The 16,828-nt window shown below is 42.1% G+C and overlaps 1 protein-coding gene across 2 annotated transcripts; it reads right to left on the bottom strand.

Annotated features, from left to right (window-relative positions):
* Nucleotides 1-7,279: 7,279 nt before the first annotated feature.
* LOC149817515 (long-chain-alcohol oxidase FAO2-like) lies at nucleotides 7,280-16,282 on the bottom strand. Of its 2 annotated transcripts, XM_089985821.1 has the most exons (3): nucleotides 16,031-16,282; nucleotides 14,265-14,540; nucleotides 7,280-9,257 (listed from the first exon to the last, which is right to left on the bottom strand). In XM_089985821.1, the coding sequence occupies exons 1-3, from the start codon at nucleotides 16,265-16,267 to the stop codon at nucleotides 7,506-7,508; spliced, it is 2,265 nt and encodes a 754-aa protein (XP_089841947.1). In that variant the 5' UTR covers nucleotides 16,268-16,282; the 3' UTR covers nucleotides 7,280-7,505. The 2 variants fall into 2 exon arrangements, with proteins under 2 accessions (XP_089841947.1, XP_089841948.1); XM_089985822.1 differs by lacking the exon at nucleotides 14,265-14,540 and having other exon boundaries at nucleotides 16,031-16,259.
* Between the last annotated feature and the right edge of the window lie 546 nt (nucleotides 16,283-16,828).

The following is a 16,828-nucleotide window of genomic DNA, read 5'->3' as shown; positions in this document are numbered from 1 at the left end:
CCCGCTATGGTGCTTACGAATTTCTAGTAATGTCATTCGGGTTGACAAATGCTCCAGCCACGTTCACGACTTTAATGAACCAGATCTTCTACCCTTACTTAGACAAGTTTGTGGTAGTCTATCTGGATGATATCGTGATCTACAGCAGTAACATGGAGGAACATGTCGAGCACTTGCGAACAGTGTTTCAGGTGCTGAAGGAGAATGACCTCTATGTTAAACGAGAGAAGTGTCTCTTCGGGCAGGAGGAAATCAGTTTCCTTGGCCACGTTGTGGGGCGTGGTGTGCTGCGTATGGATGGGCAGAAGATAAGGGCCATCCAGGAATGGGTTCCGCCAAGCAAAGTGCCAGAATTGCGGTCATTCCTCGGCTTGGCAAATTATTATCAGCGTTTCATCGAAGGTTATTCCCTCATTGTTGCGCCCCTCACAGATTTGTTGAAGAAGAATCGGGTATGGCTCTGGACTGGAGCGTGCCAAGATGCCTTCGAGGGCTTGAAGAAAGCTTTAGTGAGAGAGTCAGTGCTGCGACTGCCTGATCATTCGAGACCCTTCGAAGTCTACACGGATGCCTCAGACTTTGCCATTGGCGGAGTTATTATGCAAGATGGTCATCCGATCGCATATGAGAGTCGCAAGCTGAAGGATACAGAGAGGCGTTACATAGTGCACGAACGTGAGATGACCGCCATTGTGTATTGCCTCAGGACCTGGCGGCACTACCTTTTGAGTGTCGAGTTCGTCGTCAAGACGGACAATGTGGCCACGAGCTATTTTCAGACGCAAAAGAAGTTGACGCCCAAGCAAGCTCGATGGCAGATGTTTTTGGCTGAGTTCGACTTTGCCTTAGAGTACAAGGTTGGAAAAACCAATGTTGTGGCGGATGCCTTGAGCCGTAGGGCTGAATTAGCTGCTGCGCGTGCAGAGCCTTCTGAAGTGCATTTGGAGGGTGCATTGCTGAGCCGCATCCACGAGGGTACACAGCAGGATCCGACCGCACAACACCTTGTTTCTCTGGCGCAGACAAGGAAGACTCGGCGATTTTGGCTATAGGACGGCCTCCTCGTAACAAAAGGGGGACGCATCTTTGTACCACGGTGGGGAAGCCTTCGCCGAGAGCTACTCAAGGAGTGCCATGATACACTATGGGCCGACCATCCTGGCCAGGAGCGGACCTTAGCACTCCTTGAGCGCGGCTACTATTGGTCGCAGATGAGAGATGATGTTGAGGGGTATGTGCGGACATGCCTCATCTGCCAGCAAGATAAGGGGACAAACCAGAAGGTTGCCGGTCTCCTTGAGCCTCTACCAATTCCAGAACGTCCTTGGGAAAGCATCTCTATGGACTTTATTGTTAGTCTGCCAAAGGTAGAGGGCCTCAGTTTTATTTTGGTCGTGGTGGATCGTTTCTCAAAGTATGCCACCTTCATCTCAGCTTCCAAGGACTGCCCTGCAGAGAGGACTGCAGAGTTGTTCGTAAAGCATGTGGTGAAGCACTGGGGCATACCAAAGAGCATTGTGAGCGATCGCGATGCTCGCTTCACGGGCAAGTTCTGGCGTGAAGTATTTCGGCTACTTGGCTCTGATTGTTGTTTTCAACAAGCTTCCATCCGCAGACAGATGGGCAGACAGAGCGCATCAACGGGATACTGGAGCAGTACCTTAGGCACTTTGTTAGTGCCAATCAGAAAAATTGGGTGAAGCTCCTTGATGTGGCACAGTTTTGTTATAATCTGCAGAAGAGCGAATCTTCAGGCCACAGCCCGTTTGAGATAGCCACGGGGCAGCAACCACTGACCCCGCACACTCTTGCCGCACAAGAAAAGGGAAGGTCATCCTTCGCCTATCAGTTTGTTCGCGACTGGCATGAGCAGAATGAGTTGGAGAAGGCATTCTTACACAAAGCGGCGAAGAGAATGAAGAAGTGGGCGGACAAACACCGTCGGCCCGCAGAGTTCCAAGTTGGGGACCAAGTGTTGGTGAAGCTATATCATGGTCGCACAGGCATCTTCCGCGGGCGACACCGCGGACTACTCAGAAAGTATGAGGGACCCTTCACCATCACAAAGAAGGTGGGCAAGCTGGCATACAAGTTGGAGTTGCCCCCAGACTTCAAGGTGCGCCCGGTGTTCCACGTGTGCAACCTCAAGCAGTTCCATCCAGACGATGTAGACCCAGAATGCAATGTGCCGCAACGCGCTCCCATCATGCAGAGGGCCCCGACAGCACAACGGGCAGAGAAGCACCTCAGTCAGATCCTTTGCCACAAGGTCAACTACTTGGGGCAAGCGAAGAAATACTTGGTGCAGTGGGAGGAAACAGCGGAACTAACGTGGGAGCCTGCATTTCGAATGAATAGCCGCTACCCGGCTGAAGTTAGGGCTTACCACGAAACAGATGGCGCCGAGGACGACACATGATTTGAAGGGGGGAGCATGTTCCCTTGCGACTTATAGTGTACAGTTGCGCTTAGAGTCTGTTTTGCTTTTGTTGAGTCTGATGTAAGCTGCCCGGTTCAGGTGAATCAATACCCCGAAGGGGCAGCCCGTATGCTTGAACTGTAATAGCCTGCAGGCAAAATTGTGAATGAATTAAATGCGTTGAGCTTTCTTTTGTTCACCCTCGTTGTGATTGCTTCTTGTAATTGCAACTTCTCTCCCTCTATTCTCTCTTGCTCTCTTGCACTCTGATCATAAGCTTCCGCGACCAGCAAGCGAGCTGACGAGTAGGCTTGCGGCGGTAAGGAAGGACCGTCGCGCCGCGCTGGCCCATTGAAGGAAATAGGCCCGTGACAGATGTAGTCCTTGGAATATGTTAGCTTCGAACACTTAAAAATGTCACATGAAACTTCATTGACATGGAGATGACATTTGCTAAGGCGGGAAAGCCTTTGATTATAAGAGCCAATCATGGTGGTGAAGGTGAACTTATAGATGGCCATGAGGCCTTAAAGAGATTTTGGGCTACTCATATGACATTCATTTGCCTAGCTCAACCTCTCTTGCATCAAGGAGAGACTAAAGAGGAAGAGGCAACACCTATGGACATGTGCGAGCTTCTTGATAAATTCAAAGATGTATTTGGAGAGCCCAAGGGGTTACCTACTACACGTACCCAAGACCATCATATTCTACTCAAGTCAGGGCAAGGGCCGATAAGTGTGAGACCATATCGATATGCCTTTTCACAAAAGAGTGAAATCGAGAAGTTGGTTCAAGAAATGCTTGAAGGTGGCATTATCCGCCCAAGTTCTAGCGTATACTCGTCACCGGTCCTCCTTGTGCGCAAGAAGGATAACAGTTGGAGATTTTGCATAGACTATCATGCGCTCAATGAAGTTACTTTCAAGGATAAGCATCCAATTTCGGTCATTGATGAGTTATTGGACGAGTTATGTGGAGCCAAATATTTTTTCAAGCTTGACTTAAGGGCGAGCTATCATCAAATACAAATGGTAAAGGAAGACATTGAGAAAATCGCTTTTAGAACTCATGATGGACACTATGAGTTCCTTGTGATGCCCTTCGGTTTAACAAATGCGCCGGCCATTTTTCAAAGGACCATGAATGACTTATTTCGACTCATGCTAAAAAGATTTGTCTTAGTCTTCTTCGATGACATCTTGGTTTATAGTACTAATTGGGAAGAACATCTTAAGCATGTTGAGATTGTGTTGAAGGTCTTAAGAGATCACACTCTCTTTGCCAAAAGAAATAAATGTAGTTTTCGCCACGAAAGTGTATCCTGCCTTGATCACATAGTAGGGAGCAATGGTGTGGGAGTCGATCCGGAGAAAATTGAGGCCATGGTCAATTGGCCAACCCCGCGGACTATCAAAGCACTAAGAGGATTTTTGGGCCTAACCGGTTATTATTGTCATTTCATTCGCCACTATGGGATTATGGCTCAACCTCTAACGGCCTTACTTAAAAAAGATGCTTGGAGATAGAATGAAGAGGCCGAGCGAGCTTTTTCAAGGCTTAAGCAAGCTATGGTAGAGGCACCGGTCCTTGCCCTACCCAATTTTGAAAAAACTTTTGTTTTGGAAACCGATGCCTGTGACATAGGCATTGGGGTCGTGCTTGTTCAAGAGAAGCATCCCTTGGCTTACCTAAGCAAGGCTCTTTCCGACAAGAGCAAGAGCTTGTCAACTTATGAGAAAGAATTGCTTGCCATCGTGTTGGAGCTGCGATTTAGGTTGGTGTTTATGTTTGTGTCAGTCCGGAGTATGGGGATCTGACTGGACTGAGCTGAGTACTTGAGTTGCACCACTTTGGCTCGGAATGTGACTTGATTACTATTCAAGCTGCCATTCTAGTCAATTCCCTAATGTTGAGCTTCAGTGGCATGTTTTTCCACTTTTCAATATTCAAAACTCAATGAGCCTTTGGACACAATTTTCTTTCTTGCAGACATAGCAACTGCAGCTGTTGCAAAAGAGGCTTTGCAAGAACACTGCATCTATGATGGTGGCTATTGTAAGCTTCATCTGTCATACTCTCGTTATACTGATCTCAATGTTAAGGTATAAAATGTTTTTTAAGTTGTAACCATGAAAAAGAAAATGAACTGTAATAATCAAAATGAGATGGAAAGTATGACTCCTTCGAACTTTGTCGTTCTGGTTCATATGGTTAACCAAGTTTGGTAAAATAAGGCTGAAGTAAGTTTGTATATTTCTGTTGTTAGGCCCATAATGATAGAAGCAGAGACTACACAATTCCAGAAACAGGAGTATTGCCACTGCAGCAGGCTCCTGGCCTTCAAAGCCCTCAGGCCTCTCTGGCGTATCTGGGAAACGAATATTCTGTTGCATCACCTGCACCGATGCCAAACAGGCAGATGCCAGCGTGGGATCCAAACGCGCAGGTTGCGAGGCCGCCATTTCCTCATGCTGCAAATATGTATCCTGGTGCACCGTTTCATCCTTCCCCAGCTGCTGCATATCCATCTTCAGGGTCTGTTCCTGGTCCTCCTGCCAAGCCAGTGCCTGGGTACTTGAATTCCAATCATTATGGGATGCTGCCGGTGGATCATGCTCTGCAACATGTTCCTCCGTATGGGCGTCAACTAAATGCTGGCCTTGTTTCGGTGCTGCGCCCTGGTCAGCCTTCATCTTATTATGGGTAGAACATTATGTTGGAATCCCTAGTGAAATTTCGTGTTCTTTTTCCCATCTTTGTAGTAATCGCCCATCTTTTCCTAGCAGAAAAAATGTTACGACGTGTGGGGACATGAGGTCCGAATTGTTTGTTGCTGTTTGGCAGACTGTCTTTCTACGATGAAGTGATGATCTCTCTTTCTCACACACACACACGCACGCCCACGCCTGCACACACATATACAAGGCATGCACATGCTCTTGTTTTATTGGTTTGACCTTTTGTGCTCCCGCGCGCATGTGTGCGCGCTTGCACTCCCTTATGCTAATAGTTTCTGATTGAAAAAGAAAGTTTCACATCAAATCGATTATATATGAATACTGTTTATTAGTAACTGTAGACCTAATTTTTAGGTTGCTAACATTGTTAGAAAGTGTTTTCTCAGGTTTCTTTGATGCTGGCTGTACAAAACCTTTGCTGTCCCCCTTTTTTATTTTTCCTTTTTTCGGCCTGGATGGCAAACGTTCTTTGCCCTCTAATTTTGGATGGGAGAATCACTTTGTCGTCCATGACGTTGAATGTAAGGATAAGCTTTAAGGAAAGGTTTATCTCCATCCTATCCATCTTAGATGAGTTTTTCAAGTAGAACTTTTTATAGCAAGAGCTTTATCGATTCTTTGGAATTATGGATTTATTTGGGATGGATTCTTATCTGGAAAATTCTTTATTTATATCTTGTTCCTGATTCTTATAAATGGGGGTTAACCTTTAGAACTTGTAAATTTTCGATCTTAGTGCTGATCTTAGAGAAAATGCATGTCCTAACCTTGTCTTCACTCCTCTTGTCTCGATCTCTAAAACGCTATATTTATGAAGAGGTGGTGCTGAAATCGTTGCCAACGTGGAAGTATTGTTGGACCCCACAGTTTTTTAAATGAAATTAAACCACATGATAAAGAAGGTTTTAACGTGATTTGGTATTGCAAGTACCTACATCAACGATAGACACTACTCAACCTTTCTACTATATATATTGATAGATTTCTCCACCTTGATCTCCAAGATTTTCTCCATTTGCCTTATCTCTTTTTTTGTTTGGATGGAGTCTTCTTGATTTCATAATTTTCCTGTAACAACCTTGAAACCAACCTCTACTTCGTGCACTATGTGAGACGATAAGGCTCTATCCTTTCCATTTGCTTTATCTACACAGCTTGTGCAATCTTTGGTGCTATCAATTTTGCCATTTACAGTTTTTTCAGTTTACGGGCTTTGCCATCTGCAAACTTTGTCGTCCATTGCAAAAACAGTAAAGTTTTGTGGTTACCTCTGTACAACTGTCTGAGTTGCTTTTTTGGTAGATTTGATTTTGTTTGTGTGTTTTTTTATCTGAAGTCTAAGGTTTGCATCTTTAAATATTAGGTTTGGGCTTATCACATGTATATAAACACCTGCTAAAAAAAATTCTAAGTCACTTAAAAAATAAAAAATATATAACTTTTAAGAAGTTAAAGTTTTGATTGAGACCTTGTGTTAATCATTGTGTGCTCTTTTACATTTTTATCTCTCATTCTTTTAGAATCAGTTTTTTTTTAATTCATTTTTTTAAATGTCTGTCGTCCTATCATTCCGATATTCGGATCTCTCAACTAGTACCTTTAAATTGTTAGTTTAGATATATCGATAGTGGTATCGTGAAGCCGAATAATTTATACATCAGTACCTTGAGTGACATACCTCACAGATATCAGTAGCAATTTTTTAAGTTATTCATTGTTTTTTAAAATTTCATGTAAGAAGGCTTTTGAGCTAGTTTGGTTTACTAGTCTTAATCTACAATCAAAACAATCTATGCTAACTACTTAAAATCATAGTACCGTGACACAAAATATTTGTGTGGGGGTAGTTATAGGTTATCTCTATTTAAAAAAGAAAATAAAATGTTGCCCTTTTGTGAAGACTTTGAAATATATTCATTAGCCACTTCATTTCATGAGCCATGGATGATGGCTTTTATGTCTCCATCAGTTAAAATTACATAGCAGGGAAATTTTTTTCTACCCCACTTCAGAGAGAGAGAGAGAGAGAGAGAGATTTTCTTTAGAAGATGGAACCATTTTTGTCGAGGAAAACTATATATATAGAGAGAGATCCTGATGGCATTAATCATACTTAGAACGAAATATATAACAAGTATATATATATTTAAAAGGCAAGCTGGGGGTTAGGCATACCCCTACCAGTTATACAGCCGTACCATTGGGATTTGAACCTGCAACTAGTGCTCCGACCAGGCAAGCGGAGCCCCCTGTTGGTATATAACAAGTAAAATTAGACAACTCTAACTTGCTCGGCAATCTTGGCATCATAGGAAGAATGCCATTATTGATTATATCTACCAATCTCAAGCTGCTGTTGGCTTACATTTGCTGTGCAAGTACTCGACCATTCTGTTGGAAACGCAGTAAGCCACAGACTCAATGGTGATCATGGGATTGATCCCAATGGCTGTAGGAAGCAGACTCCCATCACAAACAAACAACCCCTGTGCTTCCCAACTTTGCCCATTCTCATCAACTGCACCTGCTTCCTCATTCACACCCATCCTGCAACTTCCCATCTGGTGAGCAGAGCAGTACAGAGTCCACAATTCAGAATGTGAAAGAATCCCCCCTACTGCTCCTACTCCATCAAGAAACTCATCCAAATCCTCCTTTGTAATCCCTTTTGCCTTGATCCTCTGCCCATCGCTCCGTAACGTGCCAACTTCACTTGCACCCGCTGCAACCAAGATCCTCAGCACTGTTCTCAATCCATCCCTCAGGTTATCCTTGTCCACCTGACTTAGCCTGTACTTGATCCTGTCCTCCTCCTTCACTTCACCAGACCCAACATCTCGAATAAGTGCAAACAGATTCACAGTCCTGGAATACCTAAGCATCCTTTCCTTCATATCTGAATTAGACACCCAGGGAGTCAGTGCAGCATAAGTTGCTGGTCCAATCGCAGCAGACTCTATGATGTACTTGGGACTTTTATTTTCCGTCAAAGCTTTGTGTATCGAAGTAATGATTCCACCTTCATAAACCTTACCTTTGAAGCTTGAATCAGACTCAGGGAAGTAGCCCCAGGCCAACAACACGGGGTGCAGGTGCAAGTTCCTGCCTATGTTTGGGTTCTTCAGCCCACTAGAGACAAGCAAAGGTGGTGTCAACAATGACCCACATGCTGAAACACTTAGCTTGGCACGAATCAATAATCTCTTTGTGTGATTTGTGTTCCTGGGGTCGCATACAGTAGCCATAACTCCCAGACATCTCTTCCTCCCTCCAGCTCCATTTCTCTCTTCAAACACAAACTTCTCTGCCTTCAGTCTAGTTAAAATCACTGCACCACAGTCCACTGCATCAACCAACCAAGTGGAATCAGTTCCTTTCTTGTCACCAGTAGGACAACCATAAAGACAAAGCCCACAAAAGTGACCCTCTGATGCATTTATAGGCACACTATCACATTTCAATCCAAGGGCCTCACACCCAGCTCTCAGTACCTTGTTCTGAAATCCTTCCTCTCTGCACTTGTTCACAACACCCAGCCTTTGACACACAGCATCCATTGCATCCTGATACTCCTGGTTGCCAAAGAATGCAAGCCCATGATCTTTACTCCATTCCTTGAGTACTGAATCTGGTGTCTTGATTGAGGCCGACCAATTGATTGCCGATCCACCACCGACAGTTGACCCCGCCATGATCATTATTTTCAAGTCTAGTGAGGCCAATTTGCTAGCATTTTGGTACATTTCATTCATGGAGGGGCCTTCCAGCAAGGAATAGTCATCACCCCAAAAGTAGCCTCCTTTCTCCACCACCACCACTTTATAGCCAGCCTTTGCCAAGGCTGCAGCAGCGACACTGCCACCGCAGCCCGAACCGACAACTACCGCATCACATTCTACTGTATACATGTTTCTGCTTGGATCTTCTGCAACTGTGAGGCCATGCTTGGAGAGAATATCCAACAACCTGTTGCCATCTTGAGTTGCAGTGTCAACAACTCCTTTGTCCAAAGGCCTCTCTCTTTTGGGCTCCCCTCTTTCTTGGTTCACACCATAACCAATTGCTCTCCATGTTGGGTTCTTCATGTCTTCATCAATCTACAGTTAGCATATCAATCAAACAAGTCAATATATTGCCAGTCATAAAAAAAGAAAAAAACCATTTTATTATCATATTACAATAAGTAAAAATTAGAATATTTTTCATTTTTAAGCATCAAATTGAGTTTAAATAGTGTAAACATTTAAAAATACAAAGTAACCAAAGTCAAATCTTGGCGTAGGTGACTCTGTGACTTGGTTGACTCAGAGAATGAATAAAGTCTTGAAAAGGTTAGCATGACTCTCTTTTACTCTTAATTTAAAGAATCTAATTTACCCTTCAATATTTAAATCAAAATAAAAAGAAATAGAAAAATTGGAGTAGCAAAGCACACCCCCCATCTAGTTGGGATAATGCTGATGATCAATATTTAAATCGAGACTAAGGCTATGTTTGGGAGCAGTGGCATTGCTGAAACAATGCGTTGGGGCTGTTGTTAGAAGGCCCGACACCACGTTTCAACACCTTTCTCGAACACCTTTTATGAGATGATGTTTTTGGCAATGTTTTTGGCAACTTCATCTTTCAACATCACATTGGCAAAATGATATTTTGGCATCACACTTCCCATCGCAAGGCTCCCAAACATAGCCTGAAACATCCAAAAATCATGGTAGACTATATACTTGTTACCTCTTGTTCAAATTTATCACACGGATCTCACCCAGAGATCTGCAAGCATGCGGATCAATGGTGAGATCCAAATTTCTAACAAATGGCAGCTCTCAAATCCTCGTATCTGAGATCCGTAACCACATAAATGCTTGGATCTTTAGTCCGATTTGGGGGGAGGAGAGAGAGTGTTGTCAGACCAAACATCCAAAGACCACTAGACCAGAGATCCTTGGATCTCGAATCCCTAGAGAGATGAGATCATCATCAGAGGTGCTTCTGACCTGATATCGTCTTCTCGATAGACAATATCAGGTAAGAGGTTCCTTGGATGCCATTCATCCATGTGATATGAACGGCAACCCAAACACTATGATTGGATAGTTTACCTCTCAGATGCGTTTCACAAAAAATTTCAGTCATTCATCTTGTAGATGAACGGCATCTAAAGCACAAAAAATGATCGGCTGGGTTGTCGTTCAGGAACGGTCAAGGGTGGGCATCCAGCAAGGATGGTCGTTTTTCTATTGCTTCCTGCTATTTGGCTTCCATTAAGACAATGCTATCTGGTGTAGAGGTTCATCACCTAGAGCATCTTTCTTTGCATGGGTATTGCTAGCTGGGAGGATAAACACCCAAGACTGCTTACAAAGGATTGTGTTTTCTTCTGCTAAGAGGCGCGGCTTTATGTGAAAACAATATAAAGACTGCTGAACATTTGCTCTGGTTGTGCCCTTACTTTCAACATATTTTCCAGCTTGCATGGCCGGATGTAAAAATGGAGTTGGATCAGCTGTCATGCTTTAGACAATTATTATATGGTCCTACGTCTGTTAGGTTCTCATGCAAATGGAAAAAAAAAATCTACAGATGGTGGTTCATATCATCTTGGTGGAGAGAGAGAAGAAAGAAACAATAGAATTTTCAGAGGAAAGAAAAAGCCTCTTAAGTCGGTTCTTTTATAGATCAAATTTGACTTGTTTTGCACTGCCAAGATTAATCAGAAGGTTTCTGATCTCTCGTGTCTGGGTCATCAGCGGATTGGGCCTTTTGTGCGTCATGGGATCTTTGAAAATGCTCAGCCAGATTTTTTAACACCTGTAGTTTTCTGTATTCTGATGGTCCCTGAGTGCGAGGGAATGGATGTGTGATATTTCATCACTACCCAACCTCCCAATGTCTGTACTGCTATATCGTTATTAATATGTATCTCTTTCTCTCTCAAAAAAAAAACTTGAAAGCTATTAATTAAGGGGTGTTTTTAGCCATTGAATAGAGCACTATGTAATGTGATAAGAGTGAGGGCACGGCTGTGGGCGCTGGGAAAGTCTTTCTTCCGTCCGCTCACTGAAGTGGTGGCCTGGTAGGAGAAAGATTCTTTAATATGATGAAATTACCCATGTCAGTAGAATCCAAAATGTGAGCGAGAGTATAGAGTGAATAATATTATTTCTTTTCAAACTGAGAAATTAGATCCGTCAAATATGAGAATGATATTAGAACCGCCAATGATGAAAACCTGATACAACAAAGAACGAAAAGAAAACACCTTATAATTGCTCAAACAAGACTCATGTTGAAAAAGTAAAAACTAAGACCCTTTAATATTTACCTTTTCTTAGACATGGGATGGCAGTCCTAATGATAGATGAATATAAAAAAAAGCATGCAAACCCTTACTTGCACCGACATGTGTCGGCTACCTGATTGCTCTCATCGAGAAGGTGCAAGGGGAGCCAATCACCGTCATCGATAGGCTTGCGAGTGGACATCATCTCAACGTGGGCGATGTAGAGGTTTAATGCAAGCCATCTGTGGCTTTCAGTTTCTGAGAAAACAGAAAGCCTTCAATTTTCTCATAAACCAAAAGGCCATCAAGCCTTATTCGATGGCTATGATACCAGGTCGAATTGGGTATCCTGACCCGATGACAGGCCTGATCCAAACCCATTTTGGGTGGATCGGGTCTGCGTCACATCACAGGTCGGGTTTGATCCATAAAACGAATCCGTTAAGGAATCAGGTGGATCGGGTCAAGACCTGATCCATTTGACAGGATTAGACTTGAACCCATTTGAGATACTAGGTATGGGTCAAACTTGATCCAAGATCCAAATCCAATCCAAATCTTTCATGGATCAAGTTCGGGCTGGGTTCTTGAATCCGACCTGTATCGTACTAGGATCGAGTCCAGACTTAGATCGAGTTATGGATCTAGATCTGGATCTGGGGCATGTTTAGATCGTGATATCCAACATGAGGCCTGATAATAAATGGGTCTGGATTCAAACTAGAGGGATCCAACCCAAGATCCATTAAAACTGGATTTGAATCTAGATTGAATCAGATTAGGTCCAAAATAAGAGTCATCTACTATTTAAACCCATTTAAAACTGAATCGGTTCTATAATCAATACGGGGCATTTTAGAACTGGTTTGAGGTCATTCTTGAGCGGTTCCTATTGTTTTTTCACCTATTCCTGAATGTAGAAACTCTGTTTTAGGGGTTTATGAGTTTTGTACATGTTCGATTTTGAAAATTGGTTGAGGCCCTTAGTTGACCAGTTTAGGGCCGTTTCAGACCGGTTCAAAGCATTTTTAGACTGGTTCCAGCTTGAAGACCCTGGGTTTTACCTATAAAAGCATGCTTTTATAATTTTTTCATGTTTTATACGTGTTTATTATCAAGAAAGCATGACTTATGCATCTCTAGTATATGCATTCTATGTTATTTAAGTTATGCATAATATTTTAAGCATGAATTATGATTAAATTCATGACATTTATCACGTGTTTTCATCAAAATACATTTGTGTATATAACTTAAAGCATGAATTTATATTTTTTTATGATATAATACATGTTTCATCATGAATATATATGCATTATTATGTGTGCATGAACATGCTCCATAATACAAATATATTTGAGGTAAAAAATATTGATTAACTGACTCATGCAATCATCAAAGTGATCTGAGTTGTACTGATTGAGAATTCTTTGAACCGTGTTAAGATTTAATGTTATGATTGTGTGCAACTTTATGAAATAATGATTTTACCTAAAAGTAGGTCATTGTGTTCCAAATTCACATAGGGTGTAATAGTAGATATTATATCAGCTCATGAAGTATGTTTGTACCAAAAGGTAGAATATTGAATTGCATCTGATTACATGACCAACTAGTTTCACCAATTGAAATCAATTTCTTATAAATTGAAGATAAATGTTTAACATTTTTCGATTTAGTTCAACCCTAAGCATGACTCGATTTAACACAAGACACTAATGAAGGCTTTAGTGAAGCATTAGTGAAAAATTAATGAGGAGGGGGTTATAGATTCACATTCAATATAACATGTGAAGGGTTCACATACATGATTGCCATGTATGTAACCCTTGACTCTCCTCCCACTATAAATTGATGCATGGTTGCTTGATGAGAGCAACCAAGGTGTCCTCTTTTTTTATTTGGGTTTAGGGTCCTGCTCACCATCAACTTGACGGTTTGGGCTTATCGTGAGCATCGATAGGCTGAGAAAAATGTTGTGCACTTTCGCCAACACTTCTTTCGTTCATGGTGGTTACTGATATGTGTTCTTACCGTTTATATTTTGATTCTGGTTTTTATGAACGCCAACATTGGGTTATGGGCTCACAGCTCGCATTTGTTGCGTGTGTGTGAACCTTTCATATACCATATTGAATGTGAACCCTTTGCATTTACCTAACTCTCTCTACTAATGTTTTACTAAAGCCTTCATTAGTGTCTTGTGTCAAACCCGATTACACTTAGAGTTTGACCAACTTAAAATGTCTAACATCTATAACCAACTACATTGGGAGCTCATCATGCGAGCAGCCTTAAGTGGCCTCACATTCAGGTGGTTTGGACTGGGGGCTGCAGATCGGTGGTTTAAGCCCACGTTAGATGAGTGATATCTCATCACTCTCCAACCGTCTTTACTGTTATATCGTTATTAATTTATATCTCTGTCTAAAAAAAACTTTAAAGCTATTAATTAAGGGGTGTTTTCAGTCATTGAATAGAGCACCATGTGCCAATTAATGTGTGGGTATTGGTAAAGTTTTTCTTCCCTCCGCTCACTGAAATGGTGGCCTGGCAGGAGAAAGATTCTTATATGAAGAAATTATACGTCAGTAGACCTTACAAAATAAGAGAGAGAGAGAGAGATCATTTTTTAGTGACCAAACCAACCTTTTCTTCCACAATTAAGAGCACTTAGTGCACGTCACACCATGTGTTGGGACGTTGCATGTTAAAGACTTAATGATGGGGTCTGCATAACCCCAGCTTGCTTAAAAAAAAAAGAAAAATAAAGATGGATATTCAATTGAGAGAGAGAGAGAGAGAGAACTGTCACTATTACCTGAGAATAGAAGGCGTAGAGGCAAAAGATTTTGAAAATGCCGAAGGCCATCCTTAGGAAGGAAAGGGGCCCGTGCAACCTCGACCACCTCTGCAACACCCTCTCCCTCGCCTCTGGCGACATCTCCGCGAAGCTCTGGATGAAAGGAAAGCTCCAGCTCAGGCTTTCCCTCCCACACAGGGCCAATGTCCCCAGCCTTGTATACAGCACCCACAGCATGCACCAAACCAGAGTAGCGCCTTCCCCCGGCAGCCTCCTCACCATCATCTCTGCAGCCTTCCATTGTTCAAGCCAAAAACCAACATCCATTATCTTCTCAAAATCCATAATCTACAGTTTTTTTTTATAACGAGAAGAAGCCACTATTATGGAAGCCCTTTTTTGGGCAAATTGGTTTCACTCATCCCCTGTGTCATCCCTATCTTCATACCCCTTCTAGATATTTCATTGATGCAAAGTTGGTTTGTTCAAATTAGATTAGAGTCCGCAGATGTGATCTACATCATTCATTTAATAAAGATCAACATTTAAATGGCTGAAATCCGACTTGTGTACAAGAATTTTTGGCAACTAAAAAATCAACAGTTGACAAAACACAAAGCTTTGTGATTTAAAAAGTTATAGTTTTCGAGGGTTGATTCTTACTAAATTGACCATGCTGAATCCATCTATAGGCTCACATTTTTTTATCAAAACAACTTGCACCAACAGGATTTAAGAGAGGTGAAAATGAAGGATGACATAGGGGATGAGTGGAACCAAACTCCTGTTCCCTTCGCAACATAAAATTCTATTTTTGTCTAAAACATATATAAATTTCTCTGACTACTTTCCAATTGCTCACTTGGGATACTTTCTCATCGTCTTCAATCTTGCTGAAAGATACACAATTGTATATCCAACATTAACGTCGTTCAACTTGGATACTAACATCATTTAGCCAAACCAAAACAGGCAAGCAGTCTGTTCACACTACTAAGCAGTTATTCAACCACCCATATACCTAGGGGTGCATAAAGAGCCAAGCTAGCTCGAGCTCGGCTCGATTAAACTTGGCTTGGACTCGTCTGGGTAAGTAAATAAGCTAAGCTTGAATAAGAGCTCAGGATCGTTAAACATAAACAGAACAGAGCAGAGCATTTTGATTTTAACCTCCATTCCCACCTTCTTTCCCGTCCTCCATCCCTGGTCTATGTTATATTTATTTATTTATTTATTTATATATTGAAAGGCAAGCTAGGTTAGGCAGACCCCTATCAGCCATCTCTTAAGCCCCATGTGATAGAGGGATTCGAACCCACAGGACAGGGCTAAACACATGGGAATACACCTCGGTATATATATATAATTGAAGGCAAAAGCAACAAAAGGCGGCCTGCGAAATAATTTCTGAAAAAGGGAGGTGCTTTTTATATAAATATATGAAACCTGAGGCAGCTAAATATAAATTATCTATACATAAAGCCCCTATATGCAACTTATCCAAAAAAACGAAACCAACAGAAACTGAACAAACTTGCAAGGCATCACAAACATGGAAACAGTCTCTCCGGCTACAATCACTCCTTTGGAAGACCAAAATGACCAGAGTACCCTTCTGCACAATGATGATGAATGCCAACGGGGAAGCTCATCTTCCACAATTGGAACTAACAACAGATTGCAGAAAATGAAATGAAACAAAGAAATAAACAGAGGTGAAAAGATTGAAAAGCAAAAGGAGAAGAGGAAGAAGAAGAGTGGGAGGGGAGATCTTTTTATTGTACCACTTCTGGGACACGGTTGCCTGAACCAGAGGCCTCATAGAAGTCCCTTAGGTGCTTCGTGGGGAGGTTTCCGTTGCCAGCAACGTGGGGGGTCTCCATTGGGACAGCCCAGATGAAGGCCTCACAGATGGCACAGAGGGACTCCATCTGATGAGCAGAGTAGCCATGCCCGTACTTGTCCCTCTTCCCTCCAAGGAGGAAGGGGTGGTGTTGCCTCATGGGGCTCTGGCTTCCCATCTCTCTCTCTCTCTCTCTCTCTCTCTCTCTCTCTCTCTCTCTCTATATATATATATATATATATATATATATATATATATATATATATATATATATATATATATATATATATATATATATATATATATATATATATATATATGTGAATTATGAGTCGGTATTTATAGGAGTACTTGGTCGTTATTGGATAAGTCCTGATCTAAGCTCGTGCTAAGAATCCAAGCAAAATCGCCAGCCATTTCTCTAAAATAACAATACGGGCTTGGACTCTGCTGCTCTTGGTTGACTTGAAGGCGTATGTCCCTCTCTCCCTCAAATTGATTTTTTCTTAAGGGGGCGTTTGTCACGCCCTCACCACGGAAGCTACTTTTCCTTGAAAGGGATGCCTAGGTAGGAAAGTGCTTTCCCATAAGGTGAGGCGTGACCCCATTTTGATAGGAAAAATGCTTTTTCTCTTGAATATGGGGTCCCACTACATATTTCTCATTAAATTCTATCACCCTTTAGGAAAGAGGCCTATTGTGGTGATAAAAGTGAACAGCTAGCAACCCTTTAAGGTTC

The sequence above is a fragment of the Nuphar pumila genome, chromosome 13 (assembly GCF_984573655.1).
Source record: "Nuphar pumila chromosome 13, dmNupPumi1.hap1.1, whole genome shotgun sequence".
Lineage (NCBI taxonomy): Eukaryota > Viridiplantae > Streptophyta > Magnoliopsida > Nymphaeales > Nymphaeaceae > Nuphar > Nuphar pumila.
The sequence above is the reverse complement of the archived record's forward strand: the minus strand, read 5'-3'. Positions and strand labels throughout refer to the sequence as shown.

Excerpts from the sequence above, each read along its gene's own strand:
- LOC149817515 (XM_089985821.1), bottom strand. The coding sequence starts at position 16,267 with ATGGGAAGCCAGAGCCCCATGAGGCAACACCACCCCTTCCTCCTTGGA. Across the intron at positions 14,541-16,030 it reads GCAACCGTGTCCCAGAAGTG|GCTGCAGAGATGATGGTGAG; the intron begins GTACAATAAAAA and ends GAACAATGGAAG. Across the intron at positions 9,258-14,264 it reads TCTACGCCTTCTATTCTCAG|ATTGATGAAGACATGAAGAA; the intron begins GTAATAGTGACA and ends TGCTAACTGTAG.